Source organism: Sparus aurata, chromosome 14 (assembly GCF_900880675.1).
Source record: "Sparus aurata chromosome 14, fSpaAur1.1, whole genome shotgun sequence".
In the NCBI taxonomy this organism is placed as follows: domain Eukaryota; kingdom Metazoa; phylum Chordata; class Actinopteri; order Spariformes; family Sparidae; genus Sparus; species Sparus aurata.
Window position 1 is genome coordinate 4,152,699 of NC_044200.1, and position 27,861 is coordinate 4,180,559.

The following is a 27,861-nucleotide window of genomic DNA, read 5'->3' on the forward strand; positions in this document are numbered from 1 at the left end:
TGGCTTTGCGAGATCCTAAAGGTTTTGCAAGATCCCGCAAAAGTGACATCTTTTTTTTTTTTTTTTTTCCACCCATCATTCCCCCCCCCATGTCCCTTAAGGGGCTCCGTAAAAATGCTATCAAGTGAACCCTGAAAATGTAAAAATGATACAATCAAACACTTCTTTAAAATGTATTCTGGGATGTTTATGGTTACTTTTTTGTAATCTCTTTGTGGCAATGTATTATGATTTATCATGTGGCATCCTGTTTTCTAGTCTTACCATTTGTTGTAGGCAGACAAATAAACAAAACAATCCGTTTAAAAATCTTTAATCCTTAGAAGAGTATCGTAATTGTATTGACATAACTGTACATTTAAGCGATAACAGACATTAGATTTACAGATTGAAGGTCAGCCCATATACTCTGATAACACTGACATTACAATAACACTGGTTAGCTTCTCTTGATCAGCACACTTTGCATCAATGTTTCATTTTGGCAGTTTAAGTATTAACAATGACCTTTACAGAGGCGTCATCAATAATTTCCCATGAGCCACCTCACATCATCATGGAGGTCTGTTGCTGGCTTTACACATAGAAAATAGAATAGATTATCTTGCAAGAATATTGTATATATTTTTCAATATATAGAGTTCTATTGTCTGGTCTTTGACATCATATCAGTTAAAGGACACTTTAGTTTATTGCTACATTAGTTTTATTTTTGTCATTTCTATTGGTTATGATAATATTCTCAGCACAGTGGAGAGCAGGGTGGGGCTCCTGCTGTAGCAAAAGCCACAGAGGGAACACAGAAACAGTCACACTTCTGGAGCAATGATAACTTCCCTTTCTGTTGAGCAGAATTGAGGCCAACAGACCTTCAATGTGACTGTTACGAGTTTCATTACGTCACCTAAAAAGCATCCAGGTGGCACCTTGAGATATCACACAACTGTAAAAGTCAACAGACATGATTAAAAGGTCAAGAGGACAGATAAAAAGAGCCACTTATGAGGAGACAAAGAGATCTTGATTCAGTTACCTGTATTATAATAAGGAATGAAAGCTTATTTGATTAGTATTTAAACAAACAGGGAGGTAGGGTTGTATTAAGACAATAAAACTAGACACATTTCTGTGCTGTACACTGAAACAGGTCATAAATTCATTCATGATCCTGAGTAAGTTCAGATGCCATCTTCCAGAGCACACATTCATATAATAATACACTTGGTGCTGTGTGGATTGGCTGTCAAATTAGTTACATTGTTACCACCCATGGATACACCAGCTCCTTGCAGTGCAAGTGGAGATTTGACCATGTCATTTTTTTAAAGTGCGGTTCCTAAATAATTCTACTGTTCTTGGCTCTGAGGTTCATCCTTTAAGCCGACGAAGAAGCAGACTTGTTGCGGAGAGGATGGGGCAGTGTGAGGATGATGTTTTGAGGAAGAGGAGGTAGAGTTGGGGATCTCCCAGTAACTGCCATGGAGGTCCAGGGAGGAAAGAGCCGGCGCCTTGTCTTTCTGGATGGGATTGTCACACTCCGTAGGTAGAGGTGGTGTACTCAAGCATTTCCTCAGGCACGGCGCACTGGTCAAAAACAAACGTCAAGAGAGCAAATTTATTCCTTTGGTAATTATTGGCCTTAAAACGTCTGACGTCAGAAGGACTCCCGTTGACTAAGTTGTACAAACATGCTGTCTGACTATGGCTAAAACCAAAGTTGCACAGGAAAAAGAGTAGGTAGTTATGTAAAGAATGAAAAATGAGATACACTGTAGTGAGACAAAAGTTTAAACCTCACCTTGCCTTGTGAACAACCACTGTGTTCAATGAGCATGATTGTTGGATTGTCTTTTTTAGAAGGTTGTTGCTGATGGACAGGGGTTTTCAGTTGCTTTTAGATAATTTAACAAGCACTTTGTTTGAAGCATACTTTTACTACCCTGATGTGACCTCATGAAAATACTTCTACTGAAATGCTTCACGCCATGAACTCACTGAAATAATCCAGATGATTTGGGCCTTACTTACATTTGAAAAAAGTGTCTTAATTTCAGATTGAATCAAAGGGATTTTGATTGTTTTGTTTGTCTCACAGAATACCCATGGCACAACATACCGTGTTGAGAGGTTTAAACATAACCATGTGGCCTGCTCAAATGCCAGCTGTGGCTGCCCAAACTTTACACTTTTCATTGTTGTTATTTCTGCTTCTTGCGTTAAATTACAATTATATGAGTGATTTTGCCCAAAACAAATTGCACACATGAAAGCAAAATGTACAATAATTTTATGTGGAACTGTGGAAACTAACTGAAAAAGAAAAAGAACCCTGATGGTGGAAAGGCAAAGGAGGTAAAGAGGGAGAGTGATAGAAATGTTGGTAGTATGAGAGTAAATGGACAGGTATTCCCTTCATGGAGACTGCTGGTGTTGTGTCAAAGTCTGTTCCCCAGTTAAAATATGTTTCCCTTTAACACCGGCACCCTGGTCTTATTTTTTCCGCTTTATCAGTAAGTAACAAAACCTGCCTACTTGTAAATATAATTGGGTGTTTTACTTATTGTTTATTCATAACCCTGGCATCAAGGTTTCTAGGTCAAACTGGGATTCTTTTTTTCCTTGGGGCATGCCAGGGGTAGCAGTGTTGCTAGTGCCAACACTGTTCCACATTGATACTCAATACATTTGTGGAAAAATTACTCTGATTTCAAGTACTGAGCTCTTGTTAAATGGTCATATGTAATGGAGCACAGCACGACTGAACCGGAATATTGTTTGCACTGTATAGAAAAATCATTTGTCACCTTTTGGAATTGGCTGGTGCTCCTTTCCAGGCCTGTCTGTAAACGTCACCTGCCACTCCAGCCAGCCAGCTCACATCAGCTGGCACCTCTGGAATCCACTCCACAAACCTGGACAGAGGAGAAATGATTTTGTATGGACAAGCATTTAATACTAAAATGGGCAACTCAGTCATGAAGCTGAGTCTTGCCACAAGATGAGTGGAAATGAGTTCTTTAAACCTCTTTTGGTTAAAGTTGAGGTTTTGCCATTGTTTGGATCTATACTCACCTCTGGGCCACTGAGTAGGCTGACTGCACAGGGAGTGTGTATGGCATGAGCATGTAGGAGGCCAATCTCACAGGCAACATCTCAGACACCTTGGCATACAGGCCGGGTTTGTCTTGGCAGGCCTCACAGAACACTGACAAGCACACATACAGAACATGACCAGTCAACCTCATGGCACGTTTAATTCATTATTTACACATCAGTTTATAGAGGCATGAAAAAAACCCCATAAACCTTTGTCCTTTAACTTTAACTCTTCACTATGAACTGTGTATTCCTGGATGACACCACACCTTTCTTGATGGGTGGAGGTAGAGCGATCTGCTCATCAAGCCACCAGTGCCGTTTACGCAGCAACCAGAGCCTTCGGAGCACCCACTCTTTTGTGGTTTCTGTGTGCTGGCAGCAGCTCGTGGGTGGGTTCTCTGGCAGGGAGGGGCCTGACGTCGGACACTCCAGCATCACCAGGTCTGGCACCACAAAACGTGACATCAGTGACACAGTTCAAACGTCAGGCATAGAGGCTGATAGAGATGCATCATAACATGATCATAAAATGGTAACACAACCGTAAGATACTCACTGTTCTCTTCCAGGAAGCGTAGAGCATCCTTATAACCACTTTGACACATCTCAGCCAGTACCTGTGGAGAGGAGGACAGCACAGCTTATAGATGGGGAAACAAAGATCTGTCTTTGTCTGGCATTTTATTGACTAAACATTATTGATCAGTGACATAATTAGGGCCCGAGCAGGGAAACCTGCAAGGTCCGTTTTGTTTTTCGGATGACAACGTTTTCGTCCCAAATTATCACATTTTTCACTGCCTAAATATAACCCAAAACTCACCAAACTTGGAATATAGGTCCCACCTGACGAAAAATGTTATAATCTGTTATCGTTGTGAATTTCCTTTTTTTAAATTTAATTAATTTTTATATATTTTTTTAAAATAGGCAATCCTCCTAGGCAATTTCATCAATTTGCACAAAACTTTGAACAGACCCTTTTGACAAAAAGTTATCAGAACATTTTTGATATTTCAAAGAATACTCAAGTTATTAAATAACAACTTCCTGCAGATTTCGTTCCAAACAGTAAGTGTTGCATATCTCCACATTTGTGTGCCCCTGAGGCTCTGTGCAAGATTTTGGCCGATGACCACTAGGTGGCACACTTTAAATTGAAGTATTTCATATCTCCACATCGGTTGGTCTGATTAAGACCAAACTTGGGACAATTATTGCCAATGCCCTCCTAACTCTATAGCGCCCCTTGGAATATTAAAAGTCCAAGCCTCGCCTCCTACATGCACATACATGAATGACATTCGGTATGCATATGTATCATGACCAGACGCACAAAAAACTGTCCGGGGCACCAAACTGTCACTCCAACAGGAAGTCGGCCATTTTGATTCAAAGTTCCCATTTCACCCCCATTTTGATCCATTTCCATGCCTCGTACTTTAACGAACTCCTCCTACAGATCGAACACCACAGACTTCCAATTCACTCAATACAATTTCCCATGTACACCAAATTCATCACACATGTATACGATGTTGCCCTGAATACCCCCATGCATCAATACTGTGTCATATCCATAGCGCCACCTACTGGACACAGGAATTCAGACAAACAACATCCTATTTACATGACATTTATAGGTTTTTTCTCCATATCATACACTACAAGATGACATGCAACTAAAAGGTGAGCGCAACCGCCGACAGCGCCGCCGCCTGACGCATGTGGATTGCGAATCAATAATCAAAACATACCTGACCACAAATTACTTTGAGGGATTTTATTACCTGTAGTCCATTTTGTATTTATGCAGATTGAAGGGACTTCTTCTGACTTCAGCGTACATTATTTAATACCGGCAGGATCAGGCCACCAAATTATGAAAGAATAACTTCCTCATTCCTATCTGGACCAAACTTCACATGTTTGATAAGAGTCCAGCCCTGAACACATAGGCCAGTATACAGTCATAGTCAAAGCGCCACATGTTGGATACAGGAAATTACATGTAACCCTTTACTGCACTGTCTGAAACACGGACCACATAATCGGGCAATGGGGCCGGGTATGCGGCACGCCCCAACAGCAGCATGCCCTGACGTGCATGGACTGCGAGGGCCCGTTCATCACTGCTTGCCGCTTTAATCATTATTATTAAAGTACGCCCATTGAACGTGATAAACTTAACTTTGCATTGACATATTAGCCTTCAGTTTCTGACCATGTTAGCATGCTGGTATTGATAAGTGTGGTTCATATACAGCGCTGCCTAAGTTGAGCTTCAAAGAGCAAGCATAGCTATAAGAGTTTTTTCTCAGTTAGTTTATTACTCAATGAATGTTATGTTCCTCTTGATCAAGGTATTTCACAGACCATTTACATACATTATGGTACAACTACTACATACTACAGAATAAAGCCATTTGCACAAGGAATGTCATTTTTCTTTCCACTTTCAATTTCTTTATTAAAAAAGAAAACATTTAATTGTGAGGGAACCGGAGCACCCGGGGAAAACCCACAGAGGCATGGGGAGGGTGTTTACCTCACACAGACAGCACACATGTAGCTTGTCTGAAAGACACAGTATGGGGAGTGTGAGAATGACCACAATTACGGCTAGATGATACAGCAAAGAAGAATGATCCACAGGCAGGTTTGAGGTGGGTCACAGAGGTGGTTCTTTATTCATCTATACCTCTCAGCAAAACAGAATGGAGACCTCAGCACAATCACAGCATGGAGACATCAGCACAATCAACGCATGGTGTTAAATGGCGCCCATTTATAGGGTGTCACAGCTAATGACCCTGGAAGATTCCATTCACCGGGATCCACTGCCTACCACATGTTTAACCCTTCATGTATTCCTATATTTACACAACATATTTGTTAACTTCTATACACATCCCCCATTTACATCCGCCACCAAAGAAAATACACATATCCACTTAATTTACATTTGCTAAAAGACAAGATGCACATATCGTCCACCCCCACACCTATTTACACTTGGTTGCCCCCAGAACTATAAAACAATGTCCGTTTCCTGAGGAAGCCTTTTGCCTGCACAACCTGAAGACAGAGACTGGTGAGTACACAACACACTTTACTTCCCTCAATGCACACACTTATTAAGCAACACAATACACATGTTTAACTTGGCTCCTTGTTTGATCAATTAACAAACTTCATAGGCACATTTAACCCCATGTCCCTCTGCTCTAGGTAAACTGCGTGGCCTACACAGCACCCATCAGCCAGATCAAGACCCGCCAAACAACATCAACATGGCGACAAATACTCAACACGCATCTATATATCCATACAAATGTGCCAAAAACAGTGTTAAAATGTATTGTGCAAACCTCCAATAAAGTTTGGTTGCTCCTCTTAAAGTGTCTGTGCAATTATTAAAGTGCGTATGCAGTCACACTTAGTCCAAAGTCCGATGATACCATGTGTGCAAAGCCAGGTGACGATGTGCTCTTCGTCACAGGGAGCATTTCTGATTAGCTTCTCGTACTATGTCTGCAAGAGTGTGCTGCTGTTTGGAGGTAACGGTGATATAGTATAGACTTGAGCCACGTCAAGAACTTCAAGGGCCGGGGCAGTAGTGATGGACTCCCACTTGCATGCCTTCTCTTCGGGGACTTTGGTCACCTCCATTGGTTCATGGGCCGAGGCAGTAGCGATGGACTGCTCATGCCGCTTCTCCTCTGGGACTTCAGCTTCCTACAACGCCTTAAGCTCTGTGGAGAGCTCAAGGTTGAAAGAGATCTGAACAGTAAGCTGAGTTTTCAGCTCCTACAGTTGTCTCTCATAATGTTCCTCCTTCTCCAGGATGTTTTGTTGGAGATTGTTGATTTCCTCGGTCATCCGGTGATGGAGGTCATCCTGCTTAGCCTTCAAGTTGGTAATCACCTGCAAGCCTTTGGACACTGTGTCTGTGTGAGCCTTGACTTCTTTCTCAAGCTCCCGCTGCAGACTTTCAGCCTGCCGTCTCACAGTGATGACTTCAGATTCATACCCTTGGCTGATCCTGTCCAGTTTGTCTTGAAGAAGGTTGTGCTTCTGCTGCTCCACCTGGAGCTCAGCAGTGAACATGTCCTGGCTGGATGTTTGTGCCATTTCCAGCTCCTTGTGTTGTTGTTGAAGGAGCTTTCTTTGCAGGGCTTCCTTCTGAAGCTCATATTGGAGAGTCTCAACCTGCTGTCTGACTTCAATGACATCAGTCTCATACCTAAAATAAGAATAGATAAGGTAAGATGAGATTACTTTAAGGATAAGCATACTTCACAGTAACTGTCACATTATGTGTAATATGTGCAATATATAATAATTACCTGAGTTTAATCTCATTGTAGCCACTGAGACACTGATCTGATCCAGTCCTTTCTGAAGAAGATTGTTCTTGTCCTTCTCCACCTGGAGGTCGGCTTGATACTTCTCCTCGCTGATTAAGTGGGCAACCTTCAGCTCCTCATAATCTTTATGAAGATCCCTCTTCTTTTTCTGCCTGGTGTTGTCCCTCACCGGAGTAGCTATCTTTGCGTTGCTGAGAGTTACATCATCGCTGTACTTTCTCAGCCGATCCAGCTCTCTGGTGGTCTCTTTCCCCCTGTTGATATACATTTCCTTCAGGGTTTTCTGCTTTCTCAGCTGTTCTTTGGTGTCTTCAAGCTCTTGGATAAGTCTTTCTTGAGACATGTCTGTGGGGTAGAGGGCTGCAAATCTCGCGGGAGCGGGCGGTTTGAACTTTGCTGCAGGCGGGAACGGGCGGCTAAAACAAACACTGCGGGACGGACAGGATGACGGAGTCAACAAATGAAGTAGGAAAAAAGCTAAAACAAGGTCTCTACAACAGAAAAAATAAGCAAGGCAAGTCTGACATTTGGAAAAGCTTCTCAATTGTGTGACGGTGCAAAGTTTTGATAAAACAAAGTGATATTTAAATTTATTGTGTACCGTTGTCTATCTGCTGATTGTGTTCTCATTATTGTTTCTTATTCAGGTCTGTCTTAGAAATGAGACCTTAACCTCAATGCGTGATTATATAAAGGTAGAAAAATAAACGAAATACAGTGGAGGAGAATAGAATATGAAACGGCCTTTATTTCATTAAAAACTAAATGAAAACAACGAAATAGGAGCGCTATTCCTGACCAATGCGTCAAAAGACACGCAGCCCAGGGAAACGAAACAAACAACCCCATGATTCTCTTTATTAATAGCCTATAAAATGACGTGTTTTCTCCTGCGGGACAGGAGAAGACACAAAATCAATGCATCTCTATTATTGTGCGGGCATAAATTCTCAGAGTTTTGCAGGTGCGGGCGGGAGTGGACATCCACATTGTGGGAGCGGGCGGGAGCGGGCGGGAGTGTAACACACACGTTGCGGGTGCGGGCGGTAATGGTCAGAAATTCAGCGGGAGCGGGCAGGAGCGGAAAGTCCCGCGCAGGGCTCTACTGTGGGGTTCTCGCTAGAGTACACCATTTCGTTCGAGTGGTATATTCTGTCTCACAAGAATGCTGTTGTTGTTTCTGATAAACAGATATCGTCACGTTGTTCCTCACTTTTCTTTCTGACGTTAACACGGCTGGGTCTGCGTTCGATGAAAAATCGGACTCAAGAAATGTTGTCCTGCGAACCTGCCTTTATATAGGCCCGGAATGGAAAGTTGCCGTGGAGGTTCTATTTGGCTTTGAATGTTTTGCTTTGTTTTGAGATGTTTTTTTTACATCTCTGTACCCATCAGGGTAATACATGGTTTCTCATTATCCTCTGCATTCTTTCCTAATCACCCACCACCATGAAAAGAAACATAAGTTACCACACCAGATATAGGCCTTTTAACACAACAATACATGTGGCACTTGTGAAACTTGGGCGGCGAGGGCCCGATCATCTAATTTAATCGGTCTGTGTAATGTTGTCAGTTGAAATTCCTGTTTAAAAAAAATCAATAATAGAAAAACTGGACTTTCATCTTTTTATATTTCCATATTATTTTGTAAAATTGGTGTTAAATGAATACTTTGACCTTTTTTCAATGACATTTTGTTACATTTTCTAATTGATGGATGAGAAGATTGATATCTTTTTCATGTCTGTGTATTTAACAAGGAGTAGGGGTCAGGAAATGGTTAGCCTAGCGTAGCATAAAGATTGGAGGCAAAGGGAGAGGAGCTTGGAATTGTCCAAAGTAAAAAAAAACCCCTAAAGCTCACTAATTAATATATATTGCATGATTTTCATTGAACCATACACAAACAGAAATGCAGCAACTCCTTCTTTCATTCTAAAAGAATGACCTCCTGGCTCTAGCTCTATTCTATGGAAGATTTAAGATGTGACGTACAAAACAGTTGTTACGCGTGTTTCCTATTTATGTATGTATTAACGAGTGGTGTCAGGATTAAAAAGAATATGGCGGTTATATCACACTTGAAACCATTCTTAAAGAAGAATTTGAAAATGCACAGTACAGATTGCAGTGCAATGGCATGGTCATTGGGGCTATAAAACATTTAAATCAAATCATGACCTTTAACTCAAAAGAAAAATCAAATTGTGGACATAGAGAACTGTGGCAACCCCTGCATTTACTGTTTATTCAGTTATTATAGACAAAAAGCTCACTTGCTGTCTTTTTAGTGTTTTATTTTTCATTTGACATGGTATATGCTTGCAGATTTAACAATGTGTGTTGTATTTCAAATCTTTTCTTTGGTTGTTTTGTATTTTACCAATTTAAATCATCCATACAATGCTGAATGCAAACCTTTACATTTGTATTATACATCTCATCTAACTCTGGCAGGTACTTTCTGCTTTTTAAGTTTTCATTGCCTTTTGATGTTTTTTTTATTTCATATCTTTTATTATGTATATATATATTTTTTTACTTTATGTATTTATATTCATGTAATACCTTCTATGATTTACAATATTTTTATATAAATTGTTTATTTGGTATTATCTGTGAAATCGGGTTATATTTCATGATAAAGCACCATGCCAAATATATGCACCCACCTTGTTAAGAAATCCATATCCTGTCACTCTAAGTGCTGTATCGTCAGAAACTCAAGGTCTGTTTGTTGTATTGCACAAGACCAACTTCTTAAATAAAAGAGAGCTCTGACATCTTCACAAGTGCTCACAGCTAATTCACTGGCTGGACAGACCATCAGATCATGGGACAAAATACACAGAGGTCTCTGTGTTGTTTGGTGTTTCCTCCCTCAAGGACAGTGGTGCAAGAACACTTGCTCCTCTCACACAGACATTACACCCAATTACATAATCGTGGTGTCGCATGCACACGTGAGGGAGGCGGTCAGGAGCGAGGCTGTAGGAGAACACAGCAAACAACTCCACCCCAACAAGATTAAAGCTCACCTCATTGTAAAGTTTACCTCACAATCATCACACAACAGGAAATAACACAAGGAAACAGGGGATAAGGGAGAGTGACATCAGGTGAAACCAGAGACAGAGGGTAGATCCAGACACTATTTCTCTTCAGTGACAGGTAAATAAGTGGAGGAAGATTAGGAAAGTAAAGAGGGAAGCAAAAAAATGCCATGAGAGTGAAGGTTCTCAAAAGACACATCTCGGTAACCTGCATATGAAACATTATTGTACTCTGTTCTTCCAGCCCTCATGTGTGCCTGAAAGAGGTGAGGCATACGTATCAAAATAATCAATGAGCCCTTATAACGTTGCAGTGTGGAATTAACTTTAATTAATTCTATGGAGCTGGGCGATGATTCCGATCCTACAGTAACATCTGCTAGCCTCTGAGAGTTTCGGTGCTTGCTTTGGATGGTGTCAGTTTAGCAGATGGCTGTAGATTAAAGTTAATGTTGCCTTCAGATTGAACAAGACCGCCTGGCAGATGTTGATGAAAGGGAAATGGGATGAGAGAGAGGAGGGATGACATGCAGCAAATGGCCACAGGTCAGACTCGAGCCCTGGGGTGCTGCAAGTGAGGGCCCCTGTACATGGGTCGCATGCTTACACGCTGCGGTGCCCGAAATCAAATGATGTTACATTTGTTTAAACATTTTTTTTCAGTTTGGTCCATAAAGACCAGTCATGCACAATCCTGGAAGATGTTTAACTCCAATCATGTTTTTGTACAAAATATAACTGTGATACATATTTTAGATGTTTTATTGTGTATATTTTTTAAACTATATGTATTTATATCCCTATAAGAGCTAACTACTATGTTTTACACAGGGTTCGTACGCATTTTTCAAGGTCAAATTCAAGCACTTTTCAAGCACTTTTAAGGGTCATTTTTAAGATTTTCCAGCACCTTACTGCTGGGGTAAAATACGTATCTAAAGGAATAAATATACTTGTGATTTTTTTCTTCACTTTTTATCACAATTATGTACATTGTATTATGCTGTAAACATCTAAAATTATATTCTATAATAGCAAAAACTTCAGAAATTAATTATCCAGTCTGATCCCAATTTTGTAAAAGACACAGAGTTATAATGTCAAGCACTTTCAAGCACTTAAACTAAAATCCAAGCACTTTTCAGACCTTGAAAACACAACATTGAAATTCAAGCACTTTCAAGGATTTCAAGCACCCGTACGAACCCTGTTTACAATAATTTTAGGCAAATTATACATACAAAACCGTCATTTTAACTGAGGCATACTGCCACACAATTCGTTGGTGCTTATCTTTGAAGTTTGTTCTATCTTTACGGTCCTATTTGACAACCATCAATTGAATATTAGCTCCTACAAAACTAGAATGGCACTCTGTAGAGTCCATACCTCTGCGAATGCCCAACATTGGTATTTCCACTCACACTAAATACCAGCCACCTAAAAAGCCTTTTTTTTCAGTTTTTCCATCAAGATCCATGGATTATTCCGTGAGAATTTAACAAATATCTGGAAAAATGCATTATCTCACAATGCTAAAGAAGGTGAGAAAAACTTCTCATCCTTTTTTTCCTTATCCATAACAAAAGATCTGGGCTGAGACCGATCCTCCATCCAAGCTTCGTGGAAATCCTCTCAGTAGTTTTTGTATAATCCTGCCAACAAACCAACCAACCAGCAAATGGACATGGGTGAAAACATAATCTCCTTTGTGGAGATAATTATGAATACAAACTCAGAAGATGATGAATGTTGGATTCTCTGAACTATTCTCATGACCAACAGCCATCAGCATCGATTGGCATCGCTATATACAGAACGCCATTGTTCATCAGTGTGGATTCTCACATTGTATGTCATACTGTCTACCTATAAAGTTCTATATTATCTTGCTATTTCGTCACTTTACCAACCAGCTAGTCTTTACATTTGCTTGTTTCAAGTATGGTGTTGGGTAGTGGATCTGAAAACTGCAGTGTAAAGGGTTGGAGCTGAGGGGAAGCTATCATTTGGATGGTTATTCTTTGGGTTATTTAATGTGAGATTCCTTTCGTGTTACACACTTTAATTTGAGGAAAACAGAAATATCTAACTAGAATTTCTCGGTGCGTCCGCACTGATGCTGAAGCATTGCCTACCTTGGGTTCTGGTGGAAAAAGTGCTCTGCTGAGGCGGTACATGTTCCCCAGGTTCATCTGGATGCTGGTGTTGGTGAAGCGCAGCTCGTGGAAGCTGGTGGAGTTGTCGCGGGGACATATGTCACTCTCTCCAGAGAACGGGGATATGGTGATGGTATTTTTCAGCTCCGACTGTGGCAGGTTGTCACTAATCCCGCCATCCACGTAACGCTAAATACACAGATACAGACATATATAAAGTAACTACCTACTTTCAATTGAAACGTTGATGCAGTTTTGGCCTGAACCCACTGAACAGGCCAATATTTGTCATCATAACAGAGGCGGTGTCACTGAAACACACTTAATATTGTTCTTGGCTGCTGCATCATGATAATGGGGCCAGACTCAAGAAAAAGCTTTTTTTTACACACAAAAATGTTGATCACATAATAAACATTCTCGAGTGACCTGCAATTGTCCTGACATAACATCAACAGAAGACACCTCAGCTTTTCATGATCAAAACACAAAACAAGAACCCGTGTTGCCGCTTAAGCATCTCCCTTACACTAACATCTTTGTATGTGTGACACAAATTTAAGAGACTTGGTCGATTTCAGATGTAATGAAATGCACCAGTTCCATATCACATGTAACCCATGGGATGTTAGAAAATGAAACAAAATGTCCTCACTTAAAGTTCTTAAATTGCCATGGAATAAGAGTGAACCTTATTCTAAATGCAAGCCTTCAAATCTTAGTCAGCTTGGCAGAGACACTGCCAGCTGACTAAACGGATGAAACTGCAGCCTCCCTCTCTCTCTCTCTCTCTCTCTCTCTCTCTCTCTCTCTCTCTCTCTCTCCCTCTCTCTCTCTGTGCCTCTGGAACAGCCAGCCTGACAGAATATAGGTCAGCGATTAAATGTTGGTCAGGATCATTCAATGTGCGTACAGAGGATAAAAAGATATATTTTGACACGTTTACCTCAACTGGCAAACTTCTTGCAGTGACACTGGCCGATTTACATTAGCATCAGAGCGTTCACATTTTGTGAAATTTGTCCTTGTTGGTGCTCAGCCACAGTTTATTAGAAGATAAATAACACTGTCAAATATCCATATCTGTATCTGCCTCACAAACCCAGTATCAGTTAGGCTTTAGTTACATTTTTAGTTTTTTTGATGTAATAGTTTTCCTGGGGATTTTTTTCAAATGGCTTTTTAAAAATCCGACTCTAATTAAATCTAAACCAATGTGAACTTAAACTTCCTGGAAACTGTATTTCCTTATCTACGTAACTTATGTGTGGTATTGATTTGTAATTAAAAAAATAAAAGAAAGCAGATGTCTACACTGGCTCCTTTTTTCCTATTATCAGCATGAAATGACACAGTCCTTTCTAAGAACTATCTAAGAATCTGTAGCACTTATCGGTTCTTTTCTAGGAACTGAGGAAACTACAGAGACCCCCCCCAATAAAAGAAAAAAACGTGTAACAGACAGCAATACCACACACTCATGCACGAGTTAATGAGTCACACAGAGCTCTGAGCTAGCGGTGGTTCAGGCAGCAGAAAGAACACAATGTACAGAATCTATAGATAACCCGTGCAGACGGACTATGTGTATGTATACGTGTATTTACATGTGATATGTTAACAGTTCAACTACGGTCTAAAATCCAGGGTTTTGCATTTCCATCGCAACTGGACCACTTGCTGGACCGTGTGTCTTAAAGTACTGACGCACTTGTCCCAATCCCTGCAGCATTATCACTGCTAACAAAGTGTCTCCACTAATTCAGTTCAGTCAGACAACTAACGTTTGAAATGTTTATTACAAGCAGAACATAGCTAGATTTTGGCGTCTAGGCTCTGACCTCGCCACTCCCCGCGGATATGTTTACATGAGATATTGGGGAGTGATGATTAAATAGATTTCCCACCTAGACAGAGCCTGCAGGTGGATGCTGGGGTGGTGGTGGTGGGCTGAGAGAGCGGGCGGTGATGCTTGTGCAGAGCAACAGCAGCACTGACGAGCCAGAGGGAGAGAAGGGGAATTCATGCGTTTAAATAACCCGCTCAATAGAGAGGGTGCGTTTGTGAGATGGTCTGGAGAGAGAAGCATATCACGTTTGTATGTGGCAGTGAAGCTCGAGTTGACTGCCTGAACTAGCTCGCAGGCGTCGCTTCATTTACAAACATGTTTCACTTACTATAACTTCTTCACAGAGCCTCCCGTTATCTAGTCATTTAAAAAGCTTTCATTATGACAAAGCATAAAAGTTGCATTTTCTTCAGCAGTAACTAAACATGACTCCTGAAGCAGCTGATAGTTGGGGACAACTGCAAAAAATGTGTTTGTGTTAATTTTCTGTGTATATACTCGGGGTGTAAAAATTAATCCATATGAATCCGAAACTGGTTTTAAAGTTGACTTGACTACCTGGTGCACAGGTAGTCGAGTGGTTAGAGCGCATGCCACAAACACAGTGGACCCTGGTTCAAATCCAGCCGGAGGACCTGTACCACTGTCAAATAAAGGTGTCTAAGCCTCAAAAGAATCTTGAAAAAGAAGTTGAAGATGCAACTACACCAATACGCAGACCTCTGGATCGATCTAAATGTGCTGGTCAACAGTTATGGAATTTTTAAGGGAAAGCTGTTATGCTGCTACTTCCTCACAGTGTCTTCAAACTCTCGTGGAAAGTTCAAAGGTCAGCGTGAGACTTTTGCAAGATGCGCCACAGAAGCGTTAGCGTAGCACTGCCCATACGAATCAAATCATATTGATTCGTTCTAAAATAAAAATAATGGTCCCTGAATCTTATCGTAGCCCGTGTTTTCAGATACGTATCAAATCGTCTTGTAAGAGAGCAATGTAAATGCCTCGTGTATACTCCATATTTTAAAAGGATGTCAGGTAAAAAAAATATGTTTGCTTTCATCCGAATTCTTTTAACTCACAGTTCAACTGCTTTCAGTCAATACCCTCATTTGCACTTTCATTACATCTTATATCAGTTGACCTTTGTTTTTTGTTATGATTACATGAAGTCATCTGAATCCAATCTGACTAACTTAGTTATGATCATGTTTGTATGACCTGGCAACAGAGAGTGGGAAGCAGGCCTGATAAGTGCAGCCTGTTCAAAGTGGGACCAACAAGGCTGTCAATCTGAATAAGATCTCTGTCAAAGTCCAATGGGAGCTGATAAGTTAAATTGAAGGCAGCCTTGGTATGAGAAAGCAGTACCTGTAGTTAAAATGATTACCACAGTTCTTCTTCTTGCTGTGCAAATGACTGATCGCGATCACATCGAATTACAGACCATGATCTCCAACACTACAGCACTTCCACAGTCTTACTCATTAGGGTTTCCTGTTCTGCTTTGCCAGTTCGACATTTTTCTGAAACAAGCGTGTGAGTGATTTCCATTCTTCTTCTTTTTTAAACTTTCCTTTTCGTGACAAGCTTCCCAAAGAATCGCTTCAATCCCATATAATGAAGCAAACAATGTGACGTAGACATTGTGAAATACATTTTGTGCAAAGTGTGCATTCCAAAGGGAGAAACCTAAGCTAAACCATGATGAGAAGACAGTCAACCAGATACCTACCACTCCTCTGAAGGATGGAGGAATCAGCCCGCAGTAGATGGGAATGAAACAGCTACAGACCAGCGCCTGTGGACGGAGCGCAGGGTTACACCAGAGGAAATGTATTTCCTGTCAAGGCCCTAAAGGCGTCTTAAGGCTGAAAAGATAACCATGTTTCAACCGTCCTGTACCTGGATGAGCTCCTCTTTGGAGCTGAACTCCGACACCAGCACGTTCTCCCCATCAGACACTCTGGTTAGCGAGACACACAGCCGCCCTGAGGCCAGAACATGTGCGTCAGAGGCCAGTTCACGATTCAGGCCAGACTTTATCACCTTGACCAAGTTGAAGGATGGATGAAGGGGGCCCAGGTTTCTCTTCCTGGCCTCTTTCGCCACCTCGATCACATCTTCACAGCATTTAGCTGAAATAAGAAGGAAACGGAAGAAGGTTAGACTCAACTTTGAGCAGTGAAGAAACCTGTGACCGATAAACTACGATCAACAAAAAACACTCCTACAAGTGTGAACCTGCAACTGGATCAATATTCACTAAAGGTACTAGGAGTCAGCGACCAACAGTGACCTTTGCAAACGCTCTTCCGAGCCCATGCTGATGTCACCGCAGCTTTTCAGTGGTCAGATAGCATAGGTTGGTCTGCAGTCTCACAGCTCACATGTCAACCCTGCTGACTGCTTATTGGTGGAAGAGAAAGAGAAAGGATATGTCTGTATGTAGTTATGTAGATTTGGTAACACTTTAATAACCATCAATAACAAACGGTTAATTTAAAGTTAATGAATGTTTAGTTAATAGTTATTTAATATGTGCTACAAACCATTTAATTAGCAATTGTAACAGTTTATAAACATCAGTTGCATTATAAAGCATTTCATTGTTTTTTTGACAACAAAATAACTGTATACTAAAGTTAATTTAACTATGAGTCACCATTTCTTACAGTTCAACTGCCATCAATTATGACTATCATACATTTTTACCGTTTATTTCACTGAATTATTTTTTTTTTATCAAATTGATATATTGGTATACACATTTACATGCACATATAGCTTATTTATTTAGAGCTAACATTACAAGTGTTTGAATTGTTTAAAGAAGTTTTTGAAAACACTATTTGGTCACTGTTAGTCAAAAATAAAAAAAAAAGTATCCAGTTATAACAGAACTATAAACAAACTGACAAGAAACCAACAACAATAATACAATAATAATAACAGTTATAATAATAACGGATTTCCGGGGTCCTAAAAGTAACAAAGCCACAGCGGTATGTCTTACTTATGGACGCCTGACTGGCGAGCACCGAGGCGGTCAGAGCACCGGCAGAAGCCCCGTACAGCCTGGTGGCCCGTTTGACGAGGTACGGCGCCTTCTCCAGCAGGCAGCTAGCAACTCCGATGTGGTAAATCCCTAGGAACCCGCACCCCGCGAATGACAGATTCCAGCCTCCGTTTAGGTCGAACATGGCGGGTTATTCCCCGCCTGGGGAGCCCTAAGAGCAGACAGAGTGCGCGGCGGCTGAAGCGGAATGCCACTCGATGGAGAGAAGCACTAGACAGACTGGAGGCTCAGTCTGTGACGGGGTCAGTACTGCTGCTTGTACAGAGCTGGCTCTCAAGAGGGAAGTGCAGGGGGAAGTCTGCTGATGACACCTTCAGGTGCTGTCAGAACTATCAGCACCCTCACGTGAGCCGGGCAACAGTACGCCTATCGGGAAATGTATTCTTATGAAAAGCTATGACATTGTATACACTATTTTAAAAAGAGTTTACAAACAAGTTTCACTGCCATTATTCTGTTACGTTACATAAACATACACGTACCGTTTGTCGCTAAAAGGGTTGCCTCCTGTTTCATTGTCCAGAGTTACTATCATATGACAAAGAAGCTTCATGAGTTTGTCCATTGTTATTGACACCTAGACTAAATAATAATAAGATGCACTCTTTCCAAGTGACTCCGAGGGTGAAGCCACTGGATGCGTCGCATGTCGCAAATGATTTAACAATTGTATGATTTTTGAGGATCCGTAAAGGCAACATATGTATCCGAAACATGATTGGATTAATGCACGTCTATCAAATCCCTTTTCTACACAACAGCCAATCAACATGGGAGAATGACAAGACAACAAAGTGTTACGTCATGCCCTCTTTAAAAAATGATAAAGAAAAGAAAAACACACAAAAGCATGGCTACTTCATACTTAGCTTCTGTTTTCTTTCCCCAACAGTTATTTAAAAAATGTCCCATTCATTCAACTTTTCTATTGGAATCACAGAACATCTGTAATGGTGACGGACCACACTCTGCATTTCAGTGAGTTAGGAAAGTTGCCAAGTTTGTTGGCACAGCTCTGTGAACCTGATTTAGAGGGATTGTTTCCCCATAAGTAAGTGGATAACAATACACAACAATAACCTTAAATGAAGTCTTAAAAAGATTACACTAATATCACAAAAAGGAACTCACAACGAAAATAAGATATATTAACCAGTTGTCTGTTGACCTAGGGGAAGGGTATTGTTAAATGTCATATTAATACAAATGAAATAAGACAACGTGTCTTAATAAGATCAACTTTTAACGCACCATACACCCTAATAAGAGTTATTAAACGCACAAAATAGGATACTGCATTAATGTGTTCATAACAAAGGATAAGTAGATTACATTACAATGTGTGTGTTAACGTTTAATCACAGTGACAGTACAAGTAACTTAAGAAGAATAGTCCTAAGAATAGAGAGGGGTCTGGCTGCAGACCTCCAGCATCTGCAGCCAGACCGTCTTGTAAGAATATGTAAATTTGCTGTGCATTGATGCTAATTATCCTTATAACAACATTATTCAACCTTTTTATCTCAAAATAACAGCTTCAAAATCGTTTTGATGGTACAGTTACCTGTATTATGGTAAATGGTGTCTCAGTCACAGCCTCTCTACCCCTCTATCACTTGTTCCTGTACTATGTAACTTCTGTGAGAGGGCAGGGCTATAGTGTTATATACATGGTAATTTCAAGATAAAGGTTTTCAACACATAACATTGTTATGATGTAATGATTTAAGTGTTAAGTACAATCAAATCAAATCCATTTTATTCATGAAGCCCAAAAGCACAATCACACTGCCTTAGTAAGCTTTACAATCTGAACAGTGAACAACATCCTCTGTCCTCACATCCTCGATTTGAGTGAGGAAAAACTTACCATATTGCAGCAGTTAACACCAGAGGGCTGCCATGTCAGGCTTCCAGGGAGCACATGCCTTGCTCAAGGGCACCTCGGCAGTAAGTGAACTGGCACCTCTTCAGCTGCCAGTCCACTTCCATAGTGTGGTCTGTAGCTGGACTTGAACTGGCCACTCTCTGGTTTCCAAGCCAATCTCTACTGAGCTACTGCCGCTCACATGGATGCTTTGAGGGCTTTAATACACTTCTGCATCAGGAATTAATGCATAAAGGTATCTAACTTGTAAACTGTACACCTCATTATCATGATCTTATAGGATAAATTCACACAAAATGAAAATTCTGGTATAATCTACTCACCCTCATGCTGATAGAAAGTCTGGTGGAGATATGTCGTCCACAAAACATTTCTGGAGCTTCACAGCAAAACCGTGTCGCAGTATTCTTCTGAACAGCTGAAGTACGTGGGAAATGGTGCTGAAACGTAAAGATAAAAAAACAGCAAAAACATAAAATGACTCCATAGAGCACATCAGTTGCATCCAAGTCTCAGGCAGCCCATAGATGCCAAATTGATTTCATATGATGCAATCATACACCATTTTTAAAGCAGAAATCTTCACTGTAGCTGTGAAGGTCAAAGCCCCCATCCATTTCTGTCGTTTAGGAGAATGCTGCAACATTGTTCTGCTGTGAAGTTTGCAAATATCATAAAGATACGGGAAATTGACAATATTGAAAATAACAGCATCTATCTATAAATGCACGGAATCTCTGTCTGTCTGTGTGTGTGTGTGTGTATGTGTCTGTTGGTCAAATATCTCTGCGGATCAGGATCACACTGACCAGAGACTTTCAACATGGCTGCTGCGTGGTTCAGTGGTGTGCATCTAAGCATTTGCTTGGACTGCAATGATACCGTGAATAAATTATTTCATAAATGCTTTACAAATTCCGCCGAGCTTAGTCCACCGGAGCCACCACAGTCACGTGCGCACCAGAGCCAATCACTGCACACCGTGGCCACGTGCGCACCAGAGCCAATCACTGCAGAGCTCAAGCCCACGACGTACCTGAAGAAACAAGCGGATTTATACCTTCAGCGGCGCAAGCTAGACCGGGATTTTGTTCGGTCAGTTTTGTTCTGTTCTGTTCTGTGCATCTAAACTGACTGTTGTGGATTAATGAGATAAAACGAGTCCGGACCGAGTCTGTTCGGGTCTGAGGAGATCCGGAGACGCGCGGACAACAAAGTGGAATCGGAATCTGTGGATGTTCGTGTGTAGCTAGCCGCTAGCTAGCTGCTAGCCGCTAGCGGCTAGCTACACAGCCCACCTCCCGAGGCGACGGACCGGACGCATCGGGATGTCCAAAACCGGACCTAGGGTAAATAATGTCCGCCACGCTTTTTCGCAAACATTGCCGTCACGTTTGCTTTGTGTCTGGTGCAGGAAGAAACGGTAAAAACGGGCTTTTGTGACGAAAGTGTCCAAGCAGCAACTTTGGTTGTTGAGGAACAGGAAGTTGTGGGAGGGACCTAGGCGGATGATTGACATGCAACGACGGTCGCTGTGTAGAGACAGCGATATTGAGAGTTGAGAGATTTGTGACATTTAGCGTGTTTGGAGTGTGTAGTTAGTGTGTTATGTAGTGTTTGGTGTAGTGTGTTTAGTGTGTAGTGGAGTCGGTTTTTTGTTTAATGAGTCAGAATGAGGAGAAGCTGAATGTGGAGCAGGCAGTCCAGCTATTTATTCAGCTGGAAGGAGCTCAGGCAGACCTGAGCATTGCCTGCATTTAAATGTAAATACTTACATATAACTTTGTAAATGTTTTAAATGTATGCACAAATTTAGCAAACAACAATTTATATTTGCATCATAAGTAAAAAAAAAATGGTTTGTTAAACATATTTGTGGTTTTCACAGTAAAAAAAATGTATGTTTTTTTGTGTGATTTTAGGTCCATTGTGTTAATACAGTATGTCAAAATGAAAAAAGAACTGTACAGTCACGCATGTGAGGTTGTGCTGAAAATAATGACACCAAGTAAATAGCTTTTAAGGTGAAATATAATGGCAAAATCAAAAATAGTCAAAAACAGCCAATTATACTCTGGAATATCGGATTTCACAACAAACCTAAATATCCCTGACGTCCCACCTTCAAACACAGCCTCATTTGGCCATCCATGAAAAAGCTGCTTAACCTCCCACTTTTTTATAGGAATACACTTTTCTTACGGGCACTGCACTAGTCATTTTAAAATGTGACACCACAGATTTCTCAAATTAAAGTGTATTTACAGGTCTTGGGGAGTACTACTTCACATGTTAAAAAAAGTAGCATAAAGCCTTTAATGGCAGAGGAAGCTGCACGTAATCTGATAAATTGCCTCTAGTGATAAATTGCATTGTGGATAATGTAGGTACCAGGTTTTTTAAAAAAAAGATGGAAGGACATGTGGAATAAAAAGATGATATATCTAGTTCTGCCATGTTGATTTTAATCATTTGTTCATAAACTGTACGCTGTATATATTAAGTGCAGTGTGCTGTGTTTCTGGTATTCTTATGCATTATGCTTTTAAAGTAAGTACTGTATACTTGATTGCAGTTTGAAAACTACTGTATATATTGTGTAAGTAGTTGATTGCAATTGATGCACATAATTAAAACAAGACATCAGTCAAACTTAAGAGCACTCACAAACACTGTACCAGCACAGACTACACTACACAAGTATTATACCGGCATGATACTTATCACTCTTTAATCTAACCGAAGGCTGTAGAATATTATAGACCCATACATGATTTATGTGGCAGCATGCTAATTGAGTTGATGAAGCACTGTAAGACGAGACGATTATAATACAAGGATTGGATTAATATAGCAGCCTTATGGTAGTTTAACTGGAGCGTCCTTCCTCTGCGGGAGCGCGCGTCCTCGAGCCCGGTGAGAGTGGTCCTGATGCTGGGACTCGTGCGCGCGCATTACATCACTTCTCTCCCGCATGATTGGCTGGAGGTCAACCTGTCCGCTTGCCATGCAGCTCCACTTCGAGCTCCATCATCACGAAGCGAGCGGCAGCGGCGTTTCAAAACATCACCACCGCCATCGCCATCACCACCATCTTCATCGTCATTGCCTCTGATTACGATACCAAGCTGTTCGCGTGGCTGTGCGCGTTCTCTTGTCCTTGCGCTGGCGACTTGTTTCGAGGATGGCCGAGAGCGAGGCAGACACGCCGAGCACGCCGATTGAGTTTGAGAGCAAATACTTCGAGTTTGATGGAGTGCGGCTGCCGCCCTTCTGCAGGGGGAAGATGGAGGAGATCGCCAACTTCTCGCTCAGAAGTAGCGACATATGGATTGTCACCTACCCGAAGTCAGGTAAACGAGCCTCTGCGTCACCTTCTGTACAGCGCTGGCTGTCTTCGCATTCTCTTGGCTGTTCGCTGCTCTCTGCTGCAGCGGCGACTGCAGGGCTTCCCTTGTGGTTATTAAAGTTTCATCATATAGGCTACATAAAGCGCAGGGCGAGCAAATATACATCCTCCATCAGCCATAGGGCTCCTTTCGCATAGCACAGCCACTAAACATACATTTTGCGGATCAGGCCGTGCGTTGGGCGGGTCACAGTTATCAGACTGACTCACATCTCATGTTTATATGGCGCTTGTGCCGCAGAACTCTATTTATGGGCTTCTAATAAGCCAGTACAAGCAGCAGCCGCTGTCTGCATGGAGGACCAGATGCACACAGATATAAGTGAAGTAAATGGGACGTGCCTGGCTCTGATGCACAGCCTACACGTCTAACCTGGCCTTCAGCATCCTCCGTATTCACGCGCTGGCTGTCAGACTCATGGAAGTTAATGTTTACACTGGGAGTGTTGTGGCGCAGCGCTGCTGCAGGCCGGCGGCCGCACGCTGGGCCCCGCTGTGCGCTGGGTGGGTCCGGTCATGTGACGGCGGGTGGGCAGCCTGAGCTCGCCCTCAGTGCACGCAGATGGCCAACGGGAGTTGATTATATACTCGTGGGAATTATTGGTCTGGTTTAGCAGCGTAGTTACATGTATAGGCTAGGCTGATGGGAAAAAGTCTACTGTGCACAGTTACTTAATTTTCATCTATAGGATTATTAAGGAAGAGGCAGCCTTTATTTTTTAGCATTTTCCCATCATGGACAGGGGGTTCACATTCTGCTGTAACACAGTTACACACAACCCTGATTTATAATGTTTTTTTTTAATTTTTTTAATTTTTAATTTTTCTTTTTATCTTTGAACACCAAATAATAGTGCATATTATGTAATAGTATGGCATTATAAGGATTTAATATTGACACACAACTTAAACCATAAATAAATATAGAAGATAGGAGGATACAGGGACGTGAAATTATTGTTATTAGGCTATTAGTATTTCGTGACCAGCCAAAGCTTTCTTTGAGAAATGGAAGGGTTGGCACAATGAAATGCCACATGCTGAAAGCTGACACATTAATAAGCAACAAGTCTGTCTTGACAAGAAAAACAGTATAAAGGCCTGATCACAGCAGAAGCCGACTAATAGTAACTCCTCAGCTTAGCTTGGTAACTTCCAAGACAAAAGGTTAGCACAGCCAAGCTTATTATGAAGACATATGTATACCGTTGGCTCCTGTCTCATAACTGACTGTTAAGCACAGCTCATTCATGGAGCAGTTTATACTCTGAGATACCCTCAGATAGGTTCTGCCATTTTGGGATCTCCAGCTAGCAGTCCTCTCAGAGTCAGCGCTATCAAGATGGCATGCTGCTGGTCAATGGGGCAAATTCACAAGTCAAACTTCCCAAAAGATGAATGTCGCATGAAAATATTAGGGTTTGGGCTCTTGGAATGAATTTTGGGAGTCAAATATAATTAGAATAGCAGAAAGAATATTAGAATGCTACAATCCCTACTTGAGTGTGTTTTTTTTTTCTTAAATAGAGCTGTTGGCTAAGTGAGAGAATCTCACCCTGCCTTGGATCTCAAGCCCTTTTAGAGTTTATTTCTGGCAGGACAGCACAGGCAGCACTACGCTGGAGCACTGGGATGAAGTGCTTGTGCAAAGCGCAAGTTTTCTAGCCAGATAACATATCGCTAAGTTAATAGAAAGGTTGCAACATTCAGTGTCTGGCTGATCTGCTCCCACAAATGATGGGTTTTTGGCCTAAATATATTTGAAATTGAAATGCGTTTGTCATGCCCAGTAAAGTTTTTCATTTTCAATATCATATTCAATGTGCAAATGTTAACCTCTGATGTTAATAGAAAGCAGTGCTTCCCTCCTCATCACTGGGTAAACCAGTGTCTAAGCTTAATTATTACTTCGCAAGAAAAGTAAGCCTATCAGTCTAAAGATTATTGGAGCGTCCTCTGGTAGACAGAACATATAACAACAACATGCTAGTCTGGGTACACATTGTATAAGTATGAAAAGGCCAACCAATTTGAATATACAGTAATTCTAACATGAAAAATACTAAGGAATGAAATTAGAGTAGAAAGGAAGGAAGGTTGACACCCCTAGCATGAGAATCAACCAATGGTGGCGATTCCCTTGGAATTATTAGAAATTGGCTCAGATATGTGCTGTTGCAATTTCTGGTGTGACCAGGCTTTCAATGTGAGTATATTTAAACTTATATTGTGACAATTCCAAAAGCCTGATAATAAAGGAGACAGAAAAAAGCACACAGAGTAGGACTGCGGATAGGTTTCTTGATGGATTCATGAATGGAATGTATATTGGATACATTACTTGATGTTATACACATGCAGTAACATGACACTGTGACAGAACAGTACTGTTAGTTCCTATTAATGTTCAGCCCTGCAAGCATAGATTTACGCTGCATCCAGTGCCGGTCCTGAGTAATTTGGTGCCCTAGGCAAAACCTTAGCCGGCGCCCCCTTGCACCACAGTCAATTTCACAATCAATTTTCATACACTCACACAGAAACTGCATGTATTTATTCAAGATTTTATTTCTTTTAAGTCAAAAATATCACACCAAATAAAAACCAGGGAAAGAAACAAGTGGTAAAAATACAATATAAATAAGGTATTGTGCAAACATATTATCTCTCAGCCTCAGCAAATGCCAGCTCTCGCTCATCTATTGTCAGCCGCTTTGCAAAACGACCTCCGACTCCTTCCATATTGCCACGTGGGAATTCTGCTCCCGGCTATCCTCATGAACCTTCAGCAAGTGTCTTGCATTCTTTTGATTTTTTTTAGTATTGACTAAGACTCTGTTACAAAAGTCATGTTGACACTCTCCCATCTTTGTTTTTGGGAAATGTGTAACTGTTTACTTAGTTCACAGAGGACCAGTTCAAATAACTCTCATCTCACTTTGTCAGTTGGAAGAGATGGCTCTGTGTCACTCTGCTGTGCTGAGATAGAGGGACAGGAGCACCTGATGCTGTGTCACTGGGCTGCTGGTGAAATATGTCAAAAGTGCATCTGAAGAGAGAAGAGAAGTATACGTGACCACTGCATGTTACATTTTACTTAAAAAAACAAAAAACAGATTGGTGTGTGCCGTACATAAGACTAATATAGACTAATAATGAAAATGTGATGAGATTCATTCAACTTTATTGTCATTGAAAAGCAATATAGTGTAACCAGAGCAGGGGCGGTTCTAGGGGGGGGGCCAACAGGGGCCAGTGCCCCCGTAACTCTGAGTCTGGACCCCCCTGTGGCCCCCCTGACAGGGAGTCTGCATCAATAATACAATGACAGATTTCTTGCAATGATTTTGTTCTGAAGGGAAAGGCAGAAATAAAGTGTCTCAGCAGTTTACTACCCAATCAAAATTGTTGAAATTGTAAACACTGCTTTGTCTGAATGAGGGATTTATCCTTTTTTCCGGGTTGTGTGTGCCCCCTAACAAAAAAGCCGGCCCCAACCTGGCCCCCCTATGAAAACTGGTCTAGAACCGCCACTGAACCAGAGTGCAAGTGCAGTGTATATACTGCCTACTGCCTATATACCTATGAATGATATGGGAAAGCTAAGGTGTGGAGTATTAACAAATAAAAACTTTAACTGCACTTTAACACTGATGTAACTTTAACAAACATAAACTGTGACACAATATTTACAACTACACTATTACAAAGGGGATGGAAAACTAAAAGCATTTAAACTAACATACAAGCAGGAAAGACACCTGTAAAAAACACCTGAACAGGCCTAACGTTAACTTTCCAAACGTCCCTGATGAATTGAAGGTGGAGTAATATTAACACACGTCGACTCAGCTATTTATTGATTATTAAACGATGCTGCAATCCGAAGTAAGCTAGCAAGCTAACACTCTGCTCCAACAACGATCATTAAACTATTAATTTCCTCTCGCGTCATCACACTGACGTTACTGTACCTGTATCTTCTTCACGTTTTTCTTCCTCTTCTTTCCGTCTTTTCCTTCACTGGGTGCCGGATGGTTTCAGTCTTTTGGACCTTGTTATTCCGCTAAAGCATCAGTAAATCTCTCTCTGGGTCTTGGGGACTCGGTCCGGTCAGATTCAGGCAGCTCGCCTCTTGACCCGCCCCCCTCACAGAGGACAGGTGAAGTGCAACGAGCCAGAACCCAGAAAAAATGCCTCTCCGTTATTTAATTGTCCTTGCCATGACGTTATATCGCTGTGGGCTTTGGAAATAATAGGAGTAATTGACAATGAGAAAAAAAAAATATTCTTTAATTTTTAATTTTTTTTTCTCCCCCCGTTTTCGGCGCCCCCCGCGGATGACGGCGGCCCTAGCAGTTGCCTTTACTGCTTATGGCCAGGGCCGGCTCTGGCTGCATCTACCCATCCCGTCCAGAGAGGCTTATGTTAACAAGATTCATTTTAGCTCTTCTGGACCCGAGTAGCCGACTGCGGAAAGACAACTGCGCTTCTCTAAAAAATCAAATCATATCAAATTGTTGATGCTTGACAGAGTATGCTAGAATTTATTCATTTAAATCACAGATCAAATAAGTGTGTGGAATGTGAAAGGTGTCACTTGTCGTGGCAAATTTGTCATTATCACCACAACCATTTCAGCTTCTTTGAACTCTGTATAATTTTTATTCAATCTCAGGCAGCTGTTCTCAATGAAAAAGGTCTAAACCCCCTCTGTACACTACCTGCGCAGCGCCAAAACAGAAGACAGACAAAGTTGGTGACTAATGTAATTCAAAGAGATAGTGGGCTAGCATATTTCGGTTTATGTTGTATAAAATGATTTTTGTATTGTATTATACAACACAACATATGTATTATTTATGTTTCAGTATGTTCTTGTTCATGGTTTTGCTCATTTATTATTCAAACAGTATTGCTAATACAGGAGTTGTACTTACAATCAAAGATAGATA

General features: G+C 41.2%; 3 protein-coding genes across 5 annotated transcripts in view; 1 reads left to right on the forward strand and 2 right to left on the reverse strand.

The window, feature by feature from the left end:
* Positions 1–297: 297 nt before the first annotated feature.
* On the reverse strand, positions 298–18,928 carry pnpla3 (patatin-like phospholipase domain containing 3). The gene is made up of 9 exons (XM_030439396.1): positions 17,547–18,928; positions 16,436–16,668; positions 16,266–16,331; positions 12,664–12,873; positions 3,656–3,716; positions 3,366–3,542; positions 3,073–3,205; positions 2,805–2,912; positions 298–1,584 (listed from the first exon to the last, which is right to left on the reverse strand). Exons 1-9 carry the CDS (start codon positions 17,731–17,733, stop codon positions 1,347–1,349), a joined length of 1,413 nt encoding a protein of 470 aa, XP_030295256.1. The 5' UTR covers positions 17,734–18,928; the 3' UTR covers positions 298–1,346.
* Positions 5,760–7,873, reverse strand: LOC115595216 (uncharacterized). 2 transcript variants are annotated; one of them, XM_030439405.1, is made up of 3 exons: positions 7,614–7,873; positions 7,449–7,532; positions 5,760–7,345 (listed from the first exon to the last, which is right to left on the reverse strand). In XM_030439405.1, exons 1-3 carry the CDS (start codon positions 7,810–7,812, stop codon positions 7,107–7,109), a joined length of 522 nt encoding a protein of 173 aa, XP_030295265.1. In that variant the 5' UTR covers positions 7,813–7,873; the 3' UTR covers positions 5,760–7,106. The 2 variants fall into 2 exon arrangements, with proteins under 2 accessions (XP_030295265.1, XP_030295264.1); XM_030439404.1 differs by having other exon boundaries at positions 7,449–7,873.
* A 3,513-nt stretch (positions 18,929–22,441) lies between the features above and the next one.
* The window catches only part of sult4a1 (sulfotransferase family 4A, member 1), a 31,531-nt gene continuing 26,111 nt past the window's right edge, over positions 22,442–27,861 (forward strand). Inside the window, exon 1 of one of the 2 annotated variants that reach the window (XM_030439402.1) lies at positions 22,442–22,850. In XM_030439402.1, the coding sequence (XP_030295262.1) occupies positions 22,682–22,850 (169 nt within the window). In that variant the 5' untranslated portion in view covers positions 22,442–22,681. The remainder of the gene's footprint in view (positions 22,851–27,861) is intronic. The other variant, XM_030439401.1, reaches the window with a different exon arrangement.

What these genes read in the sequence shown, in the direction of transcription:
- pnpla3 (XM_030439396.1), bottom strand. Translation starts at nt 17,733, where the DNA reads ATGTTCGACCTAAACGGAGGCTGGAATCTGTCATTCGCGGGGTGCGGG. An exon ending in TTTTTCCACCAGAACCCAAG is followed by an intron (nt 3,717 to 12,663) that starts GTAGGCAATGCT and finishes TCCTCTCCACAG; the next exon opens with GTACTGGCTGAGATGTGTCA. An exon ending in ACGCTTCCTGGAAGAGAACA is followed by an intron (nt 3,543 to 3,655) that starts GTGAGTATCTTA and finishes TTGTGGTGCCAG; the next exon opens with ACCTGGTGATGCTGGAGTGT.
- LOC115595216 (XM_030439404.1), bottom strand. Translation starts at nt 7,812, where the DNA reads ATGTCTCAAGAAAGACTTATCCAAGAGCTTGAAGACACCAAAGAACAG. An exon ending in TACAATGAGATTAAACTCAG is followed by an intron (nt 7,346 to 7,448) that starts GTAATTATTATA and finishes TTCTTATTTTAG; the next exon opens with GTATGAGACTGATGTCATTG.